This window comes from Amblyraja radiata, chromosome 31, assembly GCF_010909765.2.
Source record: "Amblyraja radiata isolate CabotCenter1 chromosome 31, sAmbRad1.1.pri, whole genome shotgun sequence".
NCBI lineage: Eukaryota > Metazoa > Chordata > Chondrichthyes > Rajiformes > Rajidae > Amblyraja > Amblyraja radiata.
This window is the reverse complement of record NC_045986.1, coordinates 28,333,543-28,357,517: the sequence shown is the minus strand read 5'-3', so window position 1 is coordinate 28,357,517 and position 23,975 is coordinate 28,333,543. Positions and strand designations below refer to the sequence as shown.

At 42.5% G+C, this 23,975-nt stretch overlaps 1 protein-coding gene across 5 annotated transcripts in view; it reads right to left on the bottom strand.

Annotated features, from left to right (window-relative positions):
* capzb (capping actin protein of muscle Z-line subunit beta) overlaps positions 1-21,676 on the bottom strand; it is an 85,987-nt gene extending 64,311 nt beyond the window's left edge. The window contains exons 1-2 of one of the 5 annotated variants that reach the window (XM_033048330.1): positions 21,545-21,609; positions 21,419-21,490 (exon numbers count right to left, since the gene is read on the bottom strand). In XM_033048330.1, coding sequence (XP_032904221.1) covers positions 21,419-21,421 — 3 coding nt within the window. In that variant the 5' untranslated portion in view covers positions 21,422-21,490; positions 21,545-21,609. Of the gene's footprint in view, positions 1-21,418 lie in introns of all 5 variants that reach the window. The other 4 variants (XM_033048327.1, XM_033048331.1, XM_033048329.1 and 1 more) reach the window with 4 other exon arrangements.
* Positions 21,677-23,975: the final 2,299 nt, after the last annotated feature.

The following is a 23,975-nucleotide window of genomic DNA, read 5'->3' as shown; positions in this document are numbered from 1 at the left end:
AACTGCCCTGAGGCACAGCTGTACTTATCTAATTCATTTCCTGTCCTGCAAGATAATTTCATCTATAAATCCGATTTTATTCTCCCTGCAAACGATGTTTACCAAGATCCTTTGCCAGTAAAAAGTACCAATGGAGAGTGAACTTCGAGACTGTATCAAATTCAAGTGATAACTATTAAGCTGCCCATCATCTGACAAGCTTTTATTCCCTTTCCAAACGTCCACGAGCAACTTCTACACACGAGAACCAGGAGGATATAAAAGGAAGCGCATTGCTGAATACTTTTTAAAAGCCAGTCTTGTTACAAATGTTGATTTATTACCAAACTGATAGCTTTACTTTTGGTTAACAACCTTATGTTCATTGGGATACAAAAATAATTAAATGCATCCAGGAGGCATTAACATTTGCTTAAGCCATTGTTAATTAACAGAACAGTTCATCACTGAATTAAAAAATGCATATACTATGCCGGGGAGGGTTTTTTAAATCAGTAAATTGTACTAATGTAGACAGAACTGCGAGGATGAAATAAAACGGTCTCAGTACTTAATAACCATACTTTTGAGGAACATTCAATTTAAACAAAAATACAAATTCAACTTCAAAAATTACACCAGTTTACATAACGTTTGCAATATTTATGCAGCTAGAATGTACAAACCACAAGCTATCTAATACACCATCTTAAAGGAAATCTTCTTAAAAGATATTAATGCCCGAGGGAAAGAAATATAGTTAAGACTTGCAGGCACATGTAAAACAATGTGCAGTTTAATTCTTTTTTTACCTAAAATATTTCAAACGTTGCAAACGTTGAATAGTCTTAAACCACCACCAACTGAAATTTTGCTTAGCATTTTCACAAACTTGCAAGTGTTTAGAGACATTGACCTGCTGAACATCCTGTTGAGTCTCAATTACCACTTAATATTTAATTTAAGGTAGGCAGCATTTTCTAAAAACTGAATCTTAGAAAGTAAGACAGATTAGGAAAAGGGGAGGTGCAACGAGACCTGGGTGTCCTTGTACATCAGTCACTGAAAGTAAGCATGCAGGTACAGCAGGCAGTGAATAAAGCAAATGGCATAGAGTCATGGAGTAATACAGTGTGGAAACAGGCCCTTCGGCCCAACTCACCCACACCAGCCAACAATGTCCCATCTACCCTAGTCCCACTTGCCTGCGCTTGGTCCATAACCCTCCAAACCTGTCCTGTCCATGTACCTGTCCAACTGTTTCTTAAACGATGGGATAGTCCCAGCCTCAACTACCTCCTCTGACAGCTTGTTCCATACACCAACCACCCTCTGTGTGAAAAAGTTACCCCGAGGAATCCTATTAAATCTTTTCCCCTTCACCTTGAATCTATGTCCTCTGGTCCTCGATTCCCCTACTCTGGGTAAAAGACTCTGTGCATCTACCCGATCTATTCCTCTCATGATTTTGTATAACTCTATAAGATCTCCCCTCAACCTTTATGCTCCATGGAATAGAGACCCAGCCTACTCAACCTCACCCTATACCTCACACACTCTAGTCCTGGCAACATCTTCATAAATCTTTTCTGAACCCTTTTAAGCTTGACAATATCTTTCCTATAACATGGTGCCCAGAACTGAATACAATATTCTAAATGCGGTCTCACCAACATCTTATACAACTGCAACATGACCTCCCAACCTATATATTCAATACTCTGACTGATGAAGGCCAAAGTGCCAAAAGCCTTTTTGATCACCTTATCTACCTGCAACTCGACCTTCATGGGACCATGCACTTGTACTCCTAGATCCATCTGCTCAACAACACTACCCAGAGGCCTACCATTTACTGTGTAGGTCCTGACCTTGTTCGACGTTCCAAAATGCAACACCTCAAACTTCTCTGTATTAAATTCCATCAACCATTCCTCTACCCACCTGGCCAATCGATCCAGATCCTGTTGCAATCGTTCACAACCATCTTCACTATCTGCAAAACCACTAACTTCTGTATCATCAGCAAACTTGCTAATCTTGCCCTGTATGTTCTCATCCGAATCATTGATGTAGATGGCAAACAGTAACGGGCCTAGCACTGAACCCTGTGGCACATCACTAGTCACAGGCCTCCATTCTGAGAAGCAACTTTCCACCATCACCCTCTGCTTCCTTCCATGGAGCCAATTTGCTATCCATTCAGTTATCTCTCCTTGGATCCCATCAGAAGAATCAGAATCAGATTTTATTTGCCAAGTATGTTTTGCAACATACGAGGAATTTCACTGGCCAGGTCAGTCATACAATTAAAAACAACACTCAAAAACACATTTTAACATGAACATCCACCACAGTGACTCCTACACATCCTCACCATGATGGAAGGTGAAATAAAGTTCAAGTCCTTCCCTCATGTTCTTCCTTGGTCGGGGCTCCTGATGTTCCTGTACCCCGGAACATTGAGCTGCCAGTCCTTCCTCTTCCTTAACCAGGTTTCAGTCATGGCTACAACGTTCCAGTCGCTCGTATCTATAGGAGCAAGGAGGTCCTACTGCAATTGTACAGGCCCAGGTGGGACCACACCTGGAGTAATGTGCGCAATTTTGGTCTCCTAATTTGAGGAAGGACATTCTTGCTATTGATGGAGTGCAGCGTAGGTTCACCAGGTTAATTTCCGGGATGGTGGGACTGATAATATGATGATATAATGGATTGACTGGGCTTATATTCACTGGAATTTAGCAGGATGAGGGGATCTTATAGAAACATATAAAATTCTTAAGGGATTGGACATGCTAGATGCAGGAAAAATGTTCCCGGTGTTGGGGGGAAGCCAGAACCAGGGGTCACAGTTTAAGTATAAGGGGTATGCCATTTAAAACTGAGATGAGAAAAAACATTTTCACCCAGAGAATTTGCGAATCTGTGGAATTCTCTACCACAGAAGGCAGTGGAGGCCAATTCACTGGATGTTTTCAAGAGTTAGATTTGGCTCATAGGGCTAACAAAATCAAGGGATATGGGGAGAAAGCAGGAACGAGGTATTGATTTTGGATGATCAGCCATGATCATATGGATTGGGCGGTGCTGGTTCGAAGAGCCTACTCCTACACCTATTTTCTATGTAATCAGAAAATACACATAATTCACTCAATATGTTAATCATCTTCTTCTTCTTGCGTATGGCGCGCACAGCCTAAAGTTGTAGGACAACTTGTTCTATTTGATCCTATTTGATTGTGCACACAAGGTTGATTGCATTTGTCGAAACAGGGCGGACAACGTGAAGGTTGCAATCTCCCACCCCATTGTAATCATGCATCCACAGTATTATAATGAATGGTATCAAAAGCACAAAAGACTGATACGAACAATTGCTAAAAATGGGTAGGAAACTAGTTCTGCCATTTGTAGGAATGCAAGTACCATTGAATTTAATAATCTGGGAGCTAATTCATATGCACAAGTATCCATCTGTCAGGTGTTACTAACTTCAGGATGGCCTAGATGAGATTTTCTACAGATAGAAACTGCAGTCAGCTTTCTGTGCAGTGTGCAATTGCAAATTAAATCTCTTATAGGATTAAAGGTATGCATGTATACAAATAGTCAAGTCAAGTCAAGTCAAGTCAAGTTTATTTGTCACATACACATACGAGATGTGCAGTGAAATGAAAGTGGCAATGCTCACGGACTTTTGTGCAAAAGACAAACAACCAAACAAACTATAAACACAATCATAACACACATATTCTTTTACATAATAAATAATGGAAGGAAAAACGTTCAGTAGAGTTAGTCCCTGGTACTAAATACATATAGAAGCAATTAAATACATAGAAAGACAATGTTTAGGCCAATAGTGAGCACACAGATAAAGATTCCATGTTTGTGATGAATAAATCAGAATATTAGAATTTACTGCAGTGTCCCTGAATTAGCGTTCTGCTTCAGTTAGCCAAGATACATTATATATTCACACAGAAATATGAAGAAAAGCTCATTTTAAGGCAAAATAGAAAACAATCTGCATGGGGAAGGAAAAAAAGTTGCTTCTAACATCCTACAAAGATATAATAATTTAGTAAAAGAACGAGCTGCAATTGTTTCAATAAGATTATAGCTTTTCTTCTCTAGTTCTTCCACAAAGAATAATTATGAAAACTTGGCACTTGGGCAGCAGATGTTAAAACTACGCTCACTAACAAAGAGTCATTAGAAGTTCATTGCTGATCACCTTAGCCTTAGGATGGAGCTGGCTGCCATCCAAAAACTATAGCCGATGGCAATGAAAACAACAGAGAAGATTAATAACGATCTTGCTAAGAAAACCATATTATGGCGATGAAAGATGAAATTTCATGTGAAATGGTGAGGTCTTTGGTATAAACAATTAGGCATTAATTATTGGTAATACAATTCCTCAAAGGTTATGGGGAGAAAGAAGGCAGGAGAATGGGGTTGAGGGGGAAAGATAGATCAGCCATGATTAAATGGCGGATTGAATTGAGTAGATTTGATGGGCCAAATGGCCTAATTCTGCTCCTATGACTTATGAAACCAAGAGATTCCAAATATGCAGAAGCATGAAATCTAAAATTAAACAGTAGAAAATAAATGCTGGACACCACCTATGATTTATACTGGGAAATATCATGAAATCGTTAACTAAACTTTATGGTCTCCCCATAATATCAAATGAATTACTCAAAAATTCACTACAATTAACTATTGGTCTCAGACGCTTTGTTAACAGCGTACTTTAATTATAGATGAAATATTGTCACAATCAAAGACTGGGCATCATTAAACACAGAATCCTCAATGCAGAAGGTAGGACACACCAATGTAAAGCAATCCCGCCAGTTTCATTTCCCAGCTCTTTCCCTCATACCTTGAAAATTAATTCAGCAGAGTTCAGATATGGAGACTTCATCTTTAAACCACAACTGTATGTCTTTCCCGTTGAAAGGAAATATAATCATGTTATTCTCCATTAAGAGTGGGAATTCCCCCCAGACCAATTCTAGAGAGCACAGATCCAAATGGTGAAAACGTAACCTAGTTTATTGCATTTAAGAAAACTGTTAAATTAAAACTGAAAACTGTTAATTCTTTATTTATCACAATAATGCAATATTGCCCGTTTTCTCCTCCAACTCAGTCCTAATGAGTGTATTTGTTGCCTCCTGATTAACTATCTATGACTTTTCCAGTTGAAACCTCCTTCTTAAGATTTTCTCAAAAACTTTATTACAGATATATCCTAATTCACAAGTAGCCCCGTTTAACCATACAATCACCAACTATGACCAACTCATTGCTAGCTAACGCTTTAAATTTAACATTGTCATCTGTGTGTTCAAATTGAGGCACTATGTCCTTACCAGCCTTTAATTTTTATGCAATTCTTCTATTCTGATCACATGCAGATTGATATACGATTGTAGTTTTGTTAATTTTATTCATATTCTTTTGTAAAGGACTAAATTATTACACCGCATTAAAGATGTGACCCAAATATAATTAATTAAGATGCCCATCCTAATGTATTAACCCAATTATTAGATGCCAATCATTGGATATTTTGTCAACTTTTTGAGATCCTGCTGTTAGCTATCAATTTTTATCATTTCTACCATAAAACCTAACCTATTGCAAGTAAGAATTTAATTTTTCCATTGCAGGACATATGACAATACATCACTCTTGAATAAATCTCAACCTTTTTTGACCCTCACAGCAGTTTTGCAATTTCAACAGTTATAACTCAGTGTGTCTGAGATGCTGCAATGATATTGGGTATGAAAACTATGGTGGTGTTTAGCTTAAGTCATACCACGGTCAGCAACCCTTTTACAGGGAACAGATAAAAATCTCTCAAAAGTAATGCAGCTCTATATCAGAAAAGGGCACAAAGTGCTGGAGTAACTCCATGTGTCATAGTACATCTCTGGAGAACATGACATTTTGGGTTGGGACCCTTCTTCAGACAGATTGTGGTGGCGGGGGAGGCGCTGGATCCATCTCGGCTCTGCCTGTCCAGCCGGGGCGCAGGCCTGGAGTGGTGGCGACCACGTACTTGCAGCCGGCGCCGGGGGGGGGGGGGGGGGGGGTTGGCCGGCTGCAACTGGGTGGGGCGGGGGGAGTAGTTGCCGGTCCGTCGGGAGCGGGTTCCTCGGGAGTTGGAGCGAGGATGGCCTGGAGTTAGCGCTTCTTCTCCACGCTGGCTGTGGGCCTATGGGCCACTGCTCCGGGCCGCTGTCCCGTCGGTCTGGGGCTGTCGGTCTGAGGCAGTGTTGAGCTAGGGTTGGCGCTTCTCCATGCTGGCAGTGGGCCTGGAGGGGGGGGGCGCTGCTCCGGGCTGGTGTCCCATCGGTTTGGACATCTCCGACCACCCCCCAGGAGGGGATGGGACACTCGGGGGGGGCTCACACACACACACACACGATCCAGTGGCGGTTCGGCAGCGCTAGTGGCGCAGTGGACCCGGGTTCGATCTTGGCTGCGGATGAGGTCTGTGTGCGTGCAGCTGCCAAGAATGTCTCTCCCCCTCCCGTCTCCCACTCGCATCTGCCCCCTCTATCTCGCTGTTACACCCCGCTCTCCTGCTACCTGGCACCCCCGTTCCTCATATTAAATATATTTTTACACGTAAATCATGAATAAAGATAAGAATTTATACACAGTTTAATACAGTCAGCGCTTCGTTCGCTTTTTCTTTGTAACGAGTGACCTTTGACAAATCCCTTGATTCCTTGCGTTTTTCGGAATACCGAACTCGCTTATTCTTTCCTACCCAGCGAGTTAAAGGTGGATACACACGTGAAATTTTAGAGGCAGATGGTTGGACAAAGGTCAGAGATGAAAGGACAAAAAGTATACAATAAGGATAGAAGAGGGAATTGTGATTGCAGAGGAAGAAACATGGAAGGTGGAAGGTGAAGGGGAGGGGGGGGAATGGGGGCATGTCCAGATGGGGCACTAGGAAGAGAGGTGGGGTGGAGGAGGGGGAAGTTTGAGGTTAGTTGCCTAAAATTAGAAAATTCAATGTTCATATATATCCTTTATACCCAAGTGGAACATGAGGTACTGTTCCTCCAGATTACATGTGACTTCTGTCTGGCAATGGAGGAGGCCCAGGACAGAAAGTTCAATGATGGAATGGGAAATGGAGTTAAAATGGTTTGCTCCTTTATCAAGTTTACATGAACCAAAAGGATACATTTTTAAATGCTATGAGTGCAACACAAAAACTGCAACTATACACACATAAGTTCACTCTGAACCAAGTTAAAATCCATACAAAATAAGAAAGTTACACATAGGTTTAAAACAGTTTGAATGTGCAAAAACTTGATCAAAACTTAACTTGATATTTTTATTTTACCAATTTTTATTTTTCCGATTAATTTAAATTCACATAGTAGCACTGCTCAACTTATTTTTAATACTGGAATTACAGGAATATACATTGAACTGGTATTCTCTTCTAGAGCAACTGAAGATCACTCTTCAAGAAAAGACACAAACTATACATTTGAACTGTCTTTCTGCCCACCCGGGGGGGGGCCCTCACGACCGGAAGGCAACACCGACCGTCACTTAGTGTTGGAAACCAGTTTGGAGGGGATAATGGTATTGAACGTCGAGCTGTAGTCTATAAACAACAGCCTGACGCAAGTGTTTTTATTGTCCAAGTGGTCCAGAGCGGAGTGGAGAGCCAGTGAGATCGCATCCTCCGTTGACCTGTTGTGACGGTAGGCAAAATGTAATGGGTTGAGGTTCTTGTTGAGGTATGAGTTGATATGCACCATAACCAACCTCTCAAAGCACTTCATCACCATGGACATTAGTGCCACTGGTCAATAGTCGTTAAGGCACGTCACCTTACTCTTCTTGGGCACCACTGGGTCTGCACAGGATTTGAGAACTCGGCCGGGTATACCATCAGGTCCAGGCGCTTTCTGAGGGTTCACCCCCCTGAATGATCTTCTGACGTCCGCATCTATGACTGTAATACCATCAGGGCGTACGAGGGCTTAGGAAGGCACATCAGTGTTCTCCCTATCAAAACGTGCATAGAACGCATTAAGCTCGTCAGGGAGTGATACTTCGCTGTCACTTGAGCTGCCTCCTGATTTTGTCTTGTAGGAGGTGATGGTATTCAAGCCCTGCCACAGTTGTTGAACATCCGCCCCATCCTCCAGCTTTGAGTGGAAGTCCCATTTGGCCTTTTTGATGGGCTTGTCAAGGTCATATCTGGACTTCTTATAGACCTCTGCGTCACCAGACCTGAATGCCCAAGAGTATGCGGATCTCCAGGTTCATCTAAGACTTCTGGTTAGGAAACACTCGGATGGTTTTTGTAGGAACACAGTCCTCCACACATTTTCTAATGAAGTCTGTAACGACTATGGCGAATTCATTCAGGCGTCCTTGAACATTGCCCAGTCTACTGACTCCAAGCAGTAGTTGTTCCTCCTGTAGTTGTTCCTCTGCCTCCCCAGACCAGCTCTGTGCATTCCGATCTTCAGGGGGTGCGCTCTTCAGTTGCTGCCTGTGTGCAGGAAGTAGCAGCACTGTTGAATGGTCGGATATCCTGAAGTGAGGGCGAGGGATAGAGCCATAGTATGAGAGTGATTTTTTTCAGGTTCGCTTTGTTGAAGTCCCCAGCTATGGTGGTAAAGGTTTGGGGGCACTGACTGGTGCTTGTTGACCATGGCGTGCCCTCAATTGCCAGACGGACGTCTGCTTGGTGTGGGATGTTGATCGCGGTCAGGAAGATGGAGGTGAATTACCTCGGGAGGTAGAAGGATGGCACTTCCAGGTGCGGAGAGCAGGTGTTAGACAGAACTGCCCCATCTGAGCACCATGAAGAGTTGACCATGAGGCAGATGCCCCCACCTCTCTCTTTCCCAGATGCCTGTGTTCGGTCCATACGATGGATGGAGAAACCTTCAGGCTGGACGGCTGAGTCTGGGGAGCTGGGGGTGAGCCATGTCTCTGTGAAACAGAATACACAGCATTCCCTCAGCTCCTTTTTATAAAGCAGCCCAGTCAGCCAGAAGCATTTTAACATTTGTGGATCGGAAGTCATTTTCCTGGAATATCTTCAAATCAAATCAAATCAACCTTTATTGTCATCTTGCAAAGCAACAGTTGCACAGTGCAAAATGAGAGGACGTTTCCCAGGGAATAACAGAGCATCGCACATGAAACTTAAAACATTTCACACATAATAACAATAAAACAATAAAAAAACAATCCAGTCCCTGATGAAACAGTATAAATAGTTAAAAGCAGGTAAAACAGCAACATTAAAATACAGTAACACCAATCATTAAAATGTCCAGGTCAGCTGATTTGAGTGGCCAGTGCCAGAGTTATTAAAATGTCAGTGCAAAGCCGCAGAATCAGGTGACTGTGAGTACAGAGTGACTGTTTAGCAGCCTCACAGCCTGTGGCAGGAAGCTGTTTAGCAGTCTTGTAGTCCGGGCTTTGATGCTACAGTATCTCTTGCCTGATGGCAGGAGATCCAGGTGTGTGTGGAGGGGGTGCAGTTTGTCCTTAGCTATTCTCACAGCTTTTTTCAGACAGCGGCTCTGGAACAGTTCTTGTACCGAGGGTAGGGAGACGCCAATGATCCTCTCTGCTCCCCTCACTATCCTCTGCAGAGCCTTCCTGTCTGAGCAGTTGCAGTTGGAGTACCACGTGTTTATGCAGTACGTGAGTACAGACTCCACCATGCCCCTGTAGAAAGTCCTGAGGATGTTGGTGGGGAGTGAGGCCTGTTTGAGTTTCCTCAGGAAGTGCAGTCGCTGATGGGCCCGTTTGACAATCCCAGTGTTGTTCCTGGACCAGGTGAGACTGTCTGTAATTTGCACTCCGAGGAACTTAATACTCTCCACTCTCTCCACTGTGGTGCCACTGATGTTGAGGGGTGTGTGTTTTGGCTACGCCCTCCTGAAGTCGACAACCATCTCCTTTGTTTTGTCGACATTTAATGCTAGATTGTTGTTGCCGCACCAGTCCACTAGTTGTTTTACTTCCTCCCTGTACATTGATTCGTCATCTCCACTGTTGTGTCATCCGCAAATTTTATGATCTTATTGTCCCTGAATCTGGCAGCACAGTCATGTGTGAGCAGTGTGAACAGCAGCGGGCTGAGCACACAGCTTTGAGGGGAGCCGGTGCTCAGCGTGATCGAGCCTGAAGTGTTCTTGCCAACACGGACTGACTGCGGTCTCTCTGTCAGAAAGTCCAAGATCCAGTGACACAGGGTGGTGTTGAGGCCCAGCAGGGTTAGTTTCTCCACAAGTCTCTGTGGGATGATGGTATTAAAAGCTGAGCTGAAGTCAATGTACAGGATTCTGGCGTAGGTGTTTTTGTTTTCCAGATGAGTGAGTACTGTGTGCAGCGTGGTAGAGATGGCATCTTCTGTAGAACGGTTGGGGCGATTGGCAAACTGGAGGGGGTCTAACGATGAGGGGAGGCTGGCAGTAATGTGAGGTTTCACCAGGCGTTCAAAGCACTTCATTATTATTGGGGTCAGGGCGGTAGTCATTTAGGCAGGCAACAACTAATACTGGAGATGTGAGGGGATGTGAGCAGACAAATCAAAAATAACATGCCTGTTATTTGAAGGGTAGTGCCAATTCTTGAAATGAATTCAATAAAGGCTACCTCTAAAATAAAGAAAAAGCCTGAGGTCTAAGCATTTTCAGGTACTTAACCCTGAAGTTCAAACATTCCTTCGTGGAAGTTAATCAGTGAAAGTTTTTTAAAAACTTCAACATCAGAGTTTCTTTAATCATCGACCATGTTAACAGTGCCACAGAATAAGACATAAATTCACGGATTGAAAGAATCTTTTAGTTTCACTGTATAGACAAAAAAAAAAAACAAAAAAAAAAAATGTGTTTCAATATCAGTTTTATCTTTATAAAATTGCACACAGGTTTGAACATCCTGAAAATTAATTTAAGTCTGTTATGGTTTAATTTCACAAATATAGGAAATATTCATGAACCAAAGGCAGAAAATGCTGAAGAGACAAATCAGACAGCACCAGTTTTGTGACGAACAAACTGATTCTTGCAAACTGAAGATGGGTGCATGTATGAATACATCTGCACTCACCACAAATATTGACCACCTGCTGCACATTTCCGGCATTTTCTGTTAGTGCTTCTGACTTTCTATATTTGGCTTTTTGAATAATGCTCCTGTTATGACTGGATTCCAAAATTCACTAAATAAGGTTTACATTAGAATTTCCTATTTTACAGTCCGCTCAGTTCGTACTAACCAACCTGATCTCCCGGTTGCTCAGCACTTCAACTCCCCCTCCCATTTCCAATCTGACCTCTCTGTCCTGGGCCTCCTGCATTGCCAGAGTGAGACCCAGTACAAATTGGAGGAACAGCACCTCATATTTCCCTTAGGTAGTTTACACCTCAGCAGTATGAACATTGACTTCTCGAATTTTAGATAGCCTTGCTTTCTACCTCCTTCCCCTCCCAGCTCTCCCACAAAGCCTGTCTCCGCCTCTTCCTTTCTTTTTCCCGCCCCTCACTCCCCCGACATCAGTCGGAAGAAGGGTCTCGACCCGAAACGTCGCCTATTCCGTCTCTCCGTAGATGCTGCTTCACCCGCTGAGTTTCTCCAGCATTTTTTGTCTACCTGCGCACAATATTATCTGCCAGGTTCCTGAGGCCTTTCTCCTCACCCTCTGCATTCCTAAGTTGATGACATTGTTTAATTTCTGTGTTGGCTATGAACACAAGTAGGAAATACTTTCTTGACCACAAAAAATACTTATTTTACATATTTATGAATCCAAGCAGACCAAGAATATAAAGATAGATTACAGGGTATGGTGGTGGGACAGCAAATGAGTTACCAGACTGGTAATCTAGAGCCCTAAATTCAAGAATTTGAAACTAATTAGTAATGGTAATCACAAACTACTGCATTGTTGTGATACTCATTTATCTGGTTCAACAATCTCCTCTAATGTGACTCAAGACTAACCTTTGTGATTGACCCAAACTGAGGCAGGGTCTCAACCCAAAACGTCACCCATTCTTTTTCTCCAGTGATGCTGCCTGACCAGCTGAGTTATTCCAGCACTTTGTGTCTATTCTTAATGAAGTATGGCTAAGCAGGTAAGTGCTGAAGATAAAGCTAGAACTTTGGCAGCCTTGGTTGACCTAAAATAAATGCACCAGCTCAACTTCCTCCTGATGTCCCTATCATCTCAACTTTCAGCAAATTTGATTCACTCCACGTGATATAAAGAAATGGCTGAGAAGTAAAATCAGTGAAGGCAAGGGGACGGGCTGGCACTCCAGATACAGCACTAAAGATGTACTCCAGATTTGGTTATGCTACTAACTAAGCCGCTCCAGTATACAACACTGGCCCCAATCCAACAATCAAAAATTGCCTTGACATGCCTGTTCACACACAGCACAAATCCAATTTAGTTAATTACTGCAATCTACTTGTGATGGAAGCCTCTTTAATGATGTTTTCAAATGGTATATAACTTGAGCATTGATGCCCCATTTGGGCTTCATTAGGACTAAATTGGTGCCAGATCTCATCACAACCTTGCCACAAATATGGATGAAACAGATGAATTCCAGAAGCAATGTGAAAGTGTTTGCCCTTTACACCAATAACATTCAACCTACTACAACATTTCAGAGCCTTGGTAAAACTGAGGTAAATGGATATCAAGGTAAAAATACTAAACGTTGGAGGCACAAAGGAAGATGGTTGTGACTATAGAATGAGAATTATCAGAGCCTCGGGACATCACTGTGGGATTTACCAGGGGTAGTATTCTATTCCCAAACATCTTCAGTTTCATTTACCATCTTCCTCCCATCACGAGCTTCGAAATGGAATGCGCAATGGTCAATTCTATTCACAACAATAAAGATATGTCCTAAGAAGGGTCTCAACCTGAAATGTCACCCATTCCTTCTCTCCAGAGATGCTACCTATCCCGCTGAGTTACTCCATTAGTTTGTGTTTATCTTCTATTCACAACTCATTCATTGCTGCATGAAGTAAGACTAGACAACATTCAGACATATGGTGATAAGCAACCAGTAATATTCACTTCATAAAAGTATAACAACGACAATCTCCAACACAGACAGGCTAGATGCAGGAAAAAATGTTCCTGATGTTGGGGGAGTCCAGAACCAGGGATCACAGTTTAAGAATAAGGGGTCGGCCATTTAGGACTGAGATGAGGAAACATTTTTTCACCCAGAGAGTTGTGAATCTGTGGAATTCTCTTCCACAGATGGCAGTGGAGGCCAATTCACTGGATGTTTTCAAGAGAGAGTTAGACTTAGCTCTTAGGGCAAAAGGAGTCAAGGGATATGGGGAAAAAGTAGGAACAGGGTACTGATTTTTGATGATCAGCCATGATTATATTGAATGGCGGTGCTGGCTCAAAGGGCCGAATGGCCCACTCCTGCACCTTTTTTCTATGTTTAACTGGCTACCCTAGACATTCACTGCTGTTACTATTTGCCAGCCCTTCACCATCAACAATCCGCGGGGAGGGATGGGGTTGGAATGTCATCATTATCAGAAACCTACCTAAATCAACCACAAAAATCAGGTCTACAAGATCTGGTCAGAGGCTGGAATCTTGCGGCACAATATTCACCAGCTGGATGCACAGTGGTAAATCATCTACAAGTTAGGAACAATATTAAATTGCCATAACAAGTTCAACACATATTATAAGAGCAGGAGGATCATGGTACAACCATACAAAACATTAGTCATGACACCACTGGAGTGTTGTGTACATTTCTGATCACAACACCACAGGAACAATGTAAATGGATTGGAATGCTGCAGAGGATAGATATTGTCTTGGATGGAGCTTTCCAGTTCCCAGGAGAAAATGGAGAAGATGAGGCATCAGTGGCTAGTGAACATCAGTTTTGGTAAGGGATAGGAAATTTAATGGGAATGTAATGGAACAGAGGTTTACGGTGAAGGAGAAAAGATTTAATAGGAATCTGAGGGGTAATTTTTTCACACAAAGGGTGGTGGGTGTATGGAACAAGCTGCCAGAGGAGGTAGTTGAGGCTGGGACTATCCCAACATTTAGACAGATACATGGATAGGACAAGTTTGGAGGGATATGGACCAAACGCAGGCAGATGGGACTAGTGGAGCTGGGACACGTATGCTAGTGTGGACAAGTTGGGCCGAAGGGCCTGTTTCCAAACTGTATCACTCTATGACTCTATGCAAGTAATTTTTATCCTCAAGATTGAAATCTGGAATGCACTGTCTGTGGAGACTCTCACAGTATTAAATATACAGATGAACTTCTGTAAATATATAGATAGGGCCATAGCACCAAAGGTTATAGATCAAGTGATGAAAATGAGATTCATGTAGACAGTGTGTAGACATGTGTGGCATGAATATGATAGGTTAGGGGATTGTTTATGTGTACGGTACAAGACTAAGTATCTTGCAGTTAGCGATTCAACACTTGACATCTTTCCTCGGGGTACAAGGCACAAGTCAGGGCTAAAGTAGAATATGCTGCACATGCCTGGGCAAGTACAGCTCCAATAACACGCAAGAAGCTTAACAGCACAAGGAATAAAGCTGCCCACTTGATCAGCAAACCTTAATCACACTAAACATTAGGTTCCTCAACCACTGACACACCAGGCTAGTGTCCAAAAGTGCACTGTAATTACCTGCATAGGCTAAAATAATGCCGTATCTCAAAATTTAGACTTTTTCCCCTGAGGTTTAACAACTATGTACAATAAACTGGTTTGTTATGCAATCATGTTATTTCTATCAAGCAACTGCATTGATTAATCTGTCATTAGAAGTAATTTAGATCAAGTAGCATAAAAATATATTGACCTGGACAAACTGAAATGGTTGCAAAACAATGATTAGCATTGGACAGAAGAAGAATGTGATTAAAAACTGTTATTGCTAAAATATACCAATTTCACATCCACTTTTACCTGCTTTTCCTGCCAAAGTCCTGGTTCCCGGCATTACACCCACATTCACAGATTCATCAATGAAAGCCAATGTTATCATCCTTAATACAGCAGATCTGAACAGCTGGTTATATACTGCTTCACACATAGACTCAAATGTTATAGTATTAAATAGTGATATCAATCTGAAGCACACAGAAGATAACTTTCAGGAAATATGGAGAACCTTTTCGCTCCAGAGAAAATAACACTATAATATAGGAATTGCAAGATTAAAAAAAGACCATATACTTTCCAGTTTCGCCACTACCATTATGATACAATTTAATGGGCTTACTGACTAAGAAAACGTTTTCAATAGATCAGGGCAAGAGGTAAGAATACTACCAATGGCGTAATATTTTAGATAGTCCAAAGGCACCGGTTACATTATATTTACATTTTCTCTACATTAAGCTGTAATACAGTAATATATGAGTGGCATGCTAGCGCAGCTGGTAGAGCTGCTGCCTCACGGAGCCAGAGACCTGGGTTCGATTGTGAACATGGGTACTGTCTGTGCAGCATTTGCATGCTCATCATGTGACCATTGGGTTTCCTCCAATTTCCACACACATCCCATAGAAGCGCAGGTTTGTAGATTAACTGGCCTCAGTAAATTGTCCCTAGTGTGTAGGGAGTGGATGAAAAAGTGGGATAACATAGAACTCGTGTGAACAGGTGATCGACAGACGGAGAAGACTCGGTGGGCCGAAGGGCCTGTTTCCATGCTGTGTATCTAAAGTAAATTACTGACCATTTTTGTAGCATTAAAGAAGTGTTTTTTAAAAATCAGATTTTTCCAGCTCTGGATACAAATGTAGTTGGTTTAATTTTAAATATTCAGCCCAAAGCCTAAGCATAAAACCAGATGCTCAACCTGCAGAAAATTGAATTATCTTACATCCAAAGAAGCATAAGCGTGGCTGGGGGCGCTGTCCTGTGCATGGCTGCCCAGCCAGCAGCTGTCTGTCTCTTCATCTTTTTTTTTTTTTTTAGTTAAAGTTTTATTGTTTGGAGGTCTAAACTTTTTTATGTGGGGGGGGGGGGGGGGGGGGGGAAACTGTCCTTCAGGGTCCCTACCTGGTCGCTGCGGGCGGCGGCGCTGACTTTACATCGGGAGCCTGGGATCTCTCGACGAGATCACCAGTTGTGGAGCCGCGGTCTCCAGTACGGAAGCGGCCGTTCCAGGGTTCCCATGCCGCTGTGAGGATTCTCCCGACGCCGGAGCACCATCACCCGGCGAGAACGGCCTGGAACATCGGGCCTCCGTAGAGGCAACTGTGGAGGCCTCAATGGGCCCGACTATGGGTGAACTGGGGATGGGGACTGGACTTTGTGCCTTCCCTCATAATGGGAACCATTGTGGGGGGATGTTTTTATGTTTAAATGTCTTTATTATTGTTATGTCTGTGTTCCTTCTTTATGTGCTGCACGGAGAGGACGCTGGCGCTGTTTGTTCGCCGTTTCTCCGTTTGCTATTGTCTGTTACTATTGTAAAGCGACTTTGAGTCTTAGAAAAGCGTTATAAAAATTAAATTTATTATTATTATTATTACATGGATTTTCGTAAGGCATTTGATAAAGTCCCCCATCGTGGGCTGATCCATAAGATTAAGATGCAAGGGATTAACAGTGACTTGGTCATATACATTCAGAACTGGCTTACTTAGAATAGGTATGCTGCAAAACGTACCTGAAGCGTCGCTGAAAATCTGTCCCAGCCCGTGTGCGCGATTTTGGAGCCGTTTAGAGGGGGGCGCGTTTAAAACGCGATTTCCCCTAGGCTGTTCAAATCTAGGTTTTTCAGCCTAGTTAATTATTAACGAAAAATCGCTGGAAGATTCCCTCGCTTGAACTATTATTAGTTTTAAGGGTGTTATTAAATTGTTATAGTAGGTTAAACATTAACCTCTAAACCCCCGACCGCCGACAACGGGCCAGATCTCATAGAGGGGAAAACGGAAGGTAGGCTGTTTATTTTTACGTTAAAAAGGGCTTCTTAAGATCCCTTTATACAAAGTTTAATATTGCGAGTAGCTAACTTTGGGCCCATTATATCCCGCAGTATTTTTCTGGGCATTTGAGGGCACATATCTACCGCAATGTGAACGTTCTAAACCAGCGCGTTCACAGGATCCCACTAGAAAGCTGATTTAAATGGACTTTAATTTACAGCAATTAAACACTAAATTCCTTCCATTTGGCCTATAAATTAATGTAAATGAGATTTAAAAATCATGTTTTATTGTGAATTGTTTGTGAATATTATTTGGACACTTAGGCTATTTAAAAATGTTAATCATTTATTAAGAAATGGATAGATGTTTAGATCTAGTAATTGAAGTTTGGAATTAGCTACAATTAGGTAACTAACTAATTATATGCTTTAATTTCAGGTCATCCAAGTAAGATTATTTTATATTTGTTTCAGAATGCTTCAATCTATGATAACTGAAAGTTTAATTCAGTTCTCTTAATTTTTAAGAAAGTTATGGGCTTTTGACTGGCCACGATCACAGCTTTTTTGTTGCAACTTTAAGGGCAGCACGGTGGCATTGCCTTTGGTAAATTGCCTTTGGTAAATATAAATTGTAAATTGTCCAACTCTCAAGAAGTCTGAAAAAGGGTCCTGGCCCCAACATCGCCTATCTATGTCCTCCACAGATGTTGGCCAATCTGCTGAGTTACTCCAGCATATTATATTAAATCATTCTATTGCCAGTTTTAGAAAACCTGTATTCATACACCTGTAACTATACATACATGGCCATTATGCTTGACTGAAACTCTTAACTTTTAAGAGCACATTACATATAATAATAATATTTTTCAGCCTGCTCCCAAAAGGTACTGTAAAAGATTTGTAATCTTGTAAAAGATTCTGTTACGTCTTGCATTCAAACCCAAAACAATTTTCACAATGACAATTACATTGCCAAAGTTAAGTTAGGCCTGGCTACTCCTTTCCCACCAATTTCCTGTTAAAAGCTTTATCAGCAAATTAATTCAGCAGTGTACTTTTAAACCAAAAAAAAAGGTGACTAACTGAAAATGAGAACAAAACTCTAATTCTATTTGAATAAAAGTATGTTTTAATCTACCCAAATGCACAATAATCAACCTTTTTTTTTTTTTAAAGATTCTACAAAAAAGACCAATGTTTTAATAAATCCGAGCGTAATGCTAGTTGTCAGTCAGACAACTTCATTTGTACAGTCAACCATGTGCCAATGTCAAAATTACAGGATAGAAAAAAATGTTTCCATAAATGCAGATCGGCAAATTAAAATATTTGTTATCCATAACTCTATAATCAATTTTTCTACTACCAAAAATAATAGTTTTATTTTTTAAATGCAGACATTATCCATTGAAAAGTTCCAAATGTATCTTGCAATTATAAAGCACCTTTTACTCATGTTCTTTCATTGCACTATTTGTTTGAGACAGAGATGTTTGTGAGGAAGGTTTTAAGAATATCAAAGGAGGGATTAGATGGATGGGCAAAGATTTTTAAGAGAGAATTCCTGATCTTCATGTTTTGACAAAGGAAAGCGAGTCATTAACAGGATTAGAATTGGGAATGCCGGAATTCAGGCAACTCATTGGGCACAATGAGGTTAAAGATAGGAAGTAGAAAAACAATTACAGGTTTTGAAAACAAGCATGAAAATCATAAGATTGGGGCATTGCTTAACTAACAGGCAATGTGGGCCAGCAATCATAAATGGGTGAACAGGAATTGGAGGGAGTTAGGGCATAAACAGGAATGCCCGACACGATTACATTTGTAGAGGGTAAAATATGGAAGACCGTCAATCGAGCAACAGAACAGTCAAGTCCTGCGGTAATAAAAGCCTGAAGAAGTGCAGGTAGTGGACGAGACAGACAATCTTAATGAAAGTACATTTCCCATCCAAAGCCCCTCATAAGATTAGGTACGCCATCAAATTTCAAAACAGTCCGGCTCCAAACAGTTGCCAGGAAAAAGATGAAGTTGATGAGTGATTTATGGTAGACACAAATAATAATGGCTTCAATCTTGCCCACATTCAATACATGGAATTTCTGCTCATCCAGTACTGGAATTTAAATAAACAATAGACAATAAGTGCAGGAGTAGGCCATTAGGCTCTTCGAGCCAGCACTGCCATTCACTGTGATCATGGCTGATCATCCACAATCAGTACCCCGTTCCTGCCTTCCTCCCATATCCCTCGACTCCGCTATCTTTAAGAGCTCTATCTAACTCTCTCTTGAAAGCATCCAGAGAATTGGCCTCCACTGCCTTCTGAGGCAGAGAATTCCACAGATTCACAACTCTCTGAATGAAAAGTTTTTCCTCATCTCTGTTCTAAATTGCCAACCCCTTATTCTTACAATGGTAGTCTGACAATTAAGACAATTAATGAAAAATAACCCTGAGCTTTCAGATGACAGAACAATGATGAAATCTTTGGAGGACACTAACAGTCCAATAACAGAGAAGCCATTAAAGATTATTTTCTAGCCATAACGTGAAAGACAGGATTGGAACATGACACGCATGAGTCCTTCCACCTAGAAAACTGTGGAAAGCAACTGGAAGACGACAATGAAAGTAACAGAAAGAACAGGGGTTCCTTTGTCAGTCATATACGATGTCATTAATAAATTTGACATCGGTATAATTGCAAAGCAGAAAGCTGCAAAGAAAGTGCAGATTAAAAAATATGTAAGAGTCGTAATGAGGTCCATTGGAAGAATCAGAAATACATCCATCGTATATGAGCAATCTGCTCAAGAGTCTGATGATAGCAGGGAAACACTTTTTCTCAAATTCTGGTAGTATGTGCCTTCAAGCATTTGTATTTTCTTCCTGACGGGAGAGGGAAGGGGGAAAATAGAGAATGAATGGCAGGAATGTCTGCGGTCCTTGACTATGATAGCTGCTTTCCTGAGGCAGAGTGCTGTAGATGAAGTCCAGGAGTGAAAATTTAATATCTGCAACAACAAAAAACAGGATCTAGAAAAGAAAGCTGGTCAGCAATTTGGTCAAGGGAACAGGCAAAGGATCTCATGATTAAACAGAGTTTGGAAAGTGACAATAATATAGGAGAACCACTAAAAGTTGGAAATCTGAGGACAGTAGAAATCCTGAGAAGAGATTTGGCTCATCGGCATAGGAAGGAGAGCCACTTGATTAGATAGTTTAAGTCAAGTCCAGTTTATTGTCGTACGCACAAGTACAGTGACGTTCAGGTACAATATTCACATAATGACAGTTTCACACAACTGGTTTTGTACATTAACGAAAGAAAGCAGAGAGGATTAAGACAATTTTCAGTTGAGAAAGGCAACCGGCGGTTATCTTTCCAACCTAGGACAACGTGAGTACAATATTGGCAAATAAAAATAGTGTTTATAACAATGGAAGGGGCAACTCTATGATAGCTCCAGGTTTCACATTTCCATTTGAGATTGGAATGCAATGAACTGGTTTACAAATACCCCGAAACATTATTATATCAAAACCAGGGTGAGGCTTCAATTTAATCAAGTAAAAGTTGCAAACTAACTTTTGATTTCACGTTATTAGCCATCCAATCTTCATTCTTCCAGTTTGACAACCACATGAATCCCATACAATACCACTGTAACTATCCCAAACAGAACCTGAAAGCTGTGCTATCCAGTCTTTGACATTTCCACCCGAGGGAATGTCAAAGATCACACTTCTAGATAACACAATGGGAAGATCTGAGATCACAAATAACCTGACATCAGAAGTAAATCCAACCCAACTGCCCCGAGTGAACATTCAGATCACGACTGCAACAATACACCCTCCACAAAACCTGATGTTTGAATAGACCACCAACAACAACAAAAGTGGTGACACAATGCCAGACCGTGACAGGTCCAGCGACCAAAGCAGTCACTCTCAGCTCTCACCCCCCTCACTCAGATAGTGTGAATAAGGAATAGTATTTGGCAGGAAGTTTGTCTCTACTTTTAGAGGAAGGAGCAGTAGGGAGGGAGGATATTCTAGGGGGGAAGTCCCGGTAAATGTGAAGTTTGGGGAGGGAGGGGATGCCCTTACCGACAGGGGGGGTCGCCCAGGGCCGGGCGATGCGGTGGGGAGGGGGGAAGAGAGAGAGAGAGAGAGAGCCTGGGGCCGAGAATGGACGGCGATGAGGAGGGAGGACTGGACCGGGTGGTGAGAGGAGGTGGGGGGGGGGGGGGGGGGGGGGGGGCGGCTCTTCCCTTGCCCTGTTTCCGCTCTGCCTCATACACACACACATATACACACCGACCATGTCTCCTCAACGCTGTCCGCTCCCCGGGGGGGGGGGGGGTAAGGCCGCGCTGTGAGGCGGGCAGCGGAAGACACTCACCATGGCGACGGTGGTCGGGGAGTACGCGGGCAGTTGACGGCGGGCGCGCGGACAGTTGACGGTTGGCGGTTGACGGCGGGCGGGCGCGCGGGCGGGCTGGCAGTTGACGGCAGTTGACGACGGTTGGCGGCGGCGGGCGCGCGGACGGTTCCTTCCCGGGCCCGACTGATCATCCGGGTCACGCAGGCAACCTCACGCCCGACCAATCCGCGGCCCGATCTCCAGCGTGCCCAAGTATGGTCCTTGCAATGCGGAAGTGGCGCTTCAGTGCATGCACACTCCCTGTTGAAATGCAAACATGCACACTCCCTGTTGAAATGCAAACATGCACACTCCCTGTTGAAATGCAAACATGCACACTCTCTGTTGCATTCCACACATGCACACTCCCTGTTGCATTGCACACATGCACACTCCCTGTTGCATTGCACACATGCACTCTCTCTGTTGCATTGCACACATGCACACTGTTGCATTGCAAACATGCACACTCTCTGTTGCATTGCACACATGCACCCTCCCTGTTGTATTGCAAACATGCAAATTCCCTGCTGCAGTGCTAACATGCACACTCCATGTTGCAATGCAAACATGCTCACTCCCTGCTGCATTGCAAACAAGCACACTCCCTATTTTCTGTTCAGGCTGTATGTTTGCATAGAGTCTGAGAGTCATACAGTGTGGAAACAGGCCCTTCGGCTCAATTTGCCAATGCCAACCATGATAGAAACATACAAATTAGGTGCAGGAGTAGGCCATTCGGCCTTTCGAGCCTGCACCGCCATTCAATATGATCATGGCTGATCATCCAACTCAGTATCCCGTACCTGCCTTCTCTCCATACCCTCTGATCCCCTTAGCCACAAGGGCCACATCGAACTCCCTCTTAAATATAGCCAATGAACTGGCCTCGACTACCCTCTGTGGCAGGGAGTTCCAGAGATTCACCACTCTCTGTGTGAAAAAAGTTCTTCTCATCTCGGTTTTAAGATGATGTCCCATCTATGCTAGTCCCACTTGCTCGCAATTGGCCCATATCCTTCTAAGCCTTTCCAATCCATGTAACTGTCGTATTGTCAATGACATATTTAAGGTAGCGATGTATCTCATCATTGAAGGTACACAAAAAAGCTGGAGAAACTCAGCGGGTGCAGCAGCATCTATGGAGCGAAGGAAATAGGCCGAAACCCTTCCTCAGACTGCGATATCTCATCATTGATATCTGCCTTAAACTAGAAGTGGCTCCTGACATAAGTCCACAATATCCAGGGTCTTTTCATGAACCTTCATCGTTGAAGGGCAGTGTTGTCATAAATTTATAGAGTGTAAGATCCAACCCCTTGGGTTGGCTGAACCATTATCCTATTCACCCCCAAATCCCACCCCGTTCAAGATACTCCATGAAGGTGAAGCAACGTCTGGGCATATTTCCTATCAATCTTCCTCCGTCATTTATGTTTTGTTACGATATTACATTCATGCTTCTCAAGCTTTCCTAATGGAATAAGCTCTTATCCTTGGAATAAGTCCAGTGAAACCATACTGATTTGCTCTTGTGTCAGTGTGAGATAGTAACTTTTATATGAAGAAGGCTCTCGACCCGAAACATCACCTATTCCTTCGCTCCATAGATGCTGCCTCACCCGCTGAGTTTCTCCAGCATTTTTGTCTACCTGCTCTTGTGTCAAGTAACTAAACTGACTAGAGAACCAAAATCTACACCTGATTGTCTGGGTGTGGTCTTACCAGAAACCTGTACATTTCCTGCTCTATATGTCTTTATACTCCAACCATTTATCATAATAGATAAAGTATCATTTGTCTTTCTGTTTTACTGGTCCAGCTTGAGACCTCTCATAGGCACTAATTAGTGTATATGCAGCCCTCAATGTTATGTACACTCTGTGCATGTATCTACCTTCATATAATTCTTGCAACTCACTTTCCACCTGCATACATTCACAGCAAACTGACCGTACATCCCAGCATCGTGACATCACAACATATTCCTCTTTTTACTCCCTGTCAGCATCCCAAATGGACCATTTGCTCTGTAATGCCTTCATCCACTATTCATTCAAACTGCAGCTCCTTACCTTCCCATGGCATAGTACATCGCCTTTTTTTTTACATCCTCTCTTCCCACAATCCAGGGGCCAAATATTTTTTCCAGATGAAATAGTAACTTTTATATATTTGCAAAAGACCTCCATATGGCATGGTGACATGACTAAGCTTGCAGTTGCCGGTTATTTTAATTTTATTTCCCACTCCAAGGTGTTGGTCAGGCCACATTTGGAGTATGATGAGCAATTTTGGGCACCATATCTGAGGATGGCTATGTTGACTGGAGAGGGTCCTGAGGAGGTTTACAAGAATGATCCCAGGGATGAGTGGGTTAAGATATGATGAGCATTTGATGGCACTAGGCATGTAATCACTGGAGTTTAGAAAGATGAGGTCGGACCTCATTGAAACTTACAGAATAGTGTAGAGTGGATGTGGAGAGGTTGTTTCCACCAGTGGGAGAGTCTGGGACTAGAGGTCATAGCCTCAG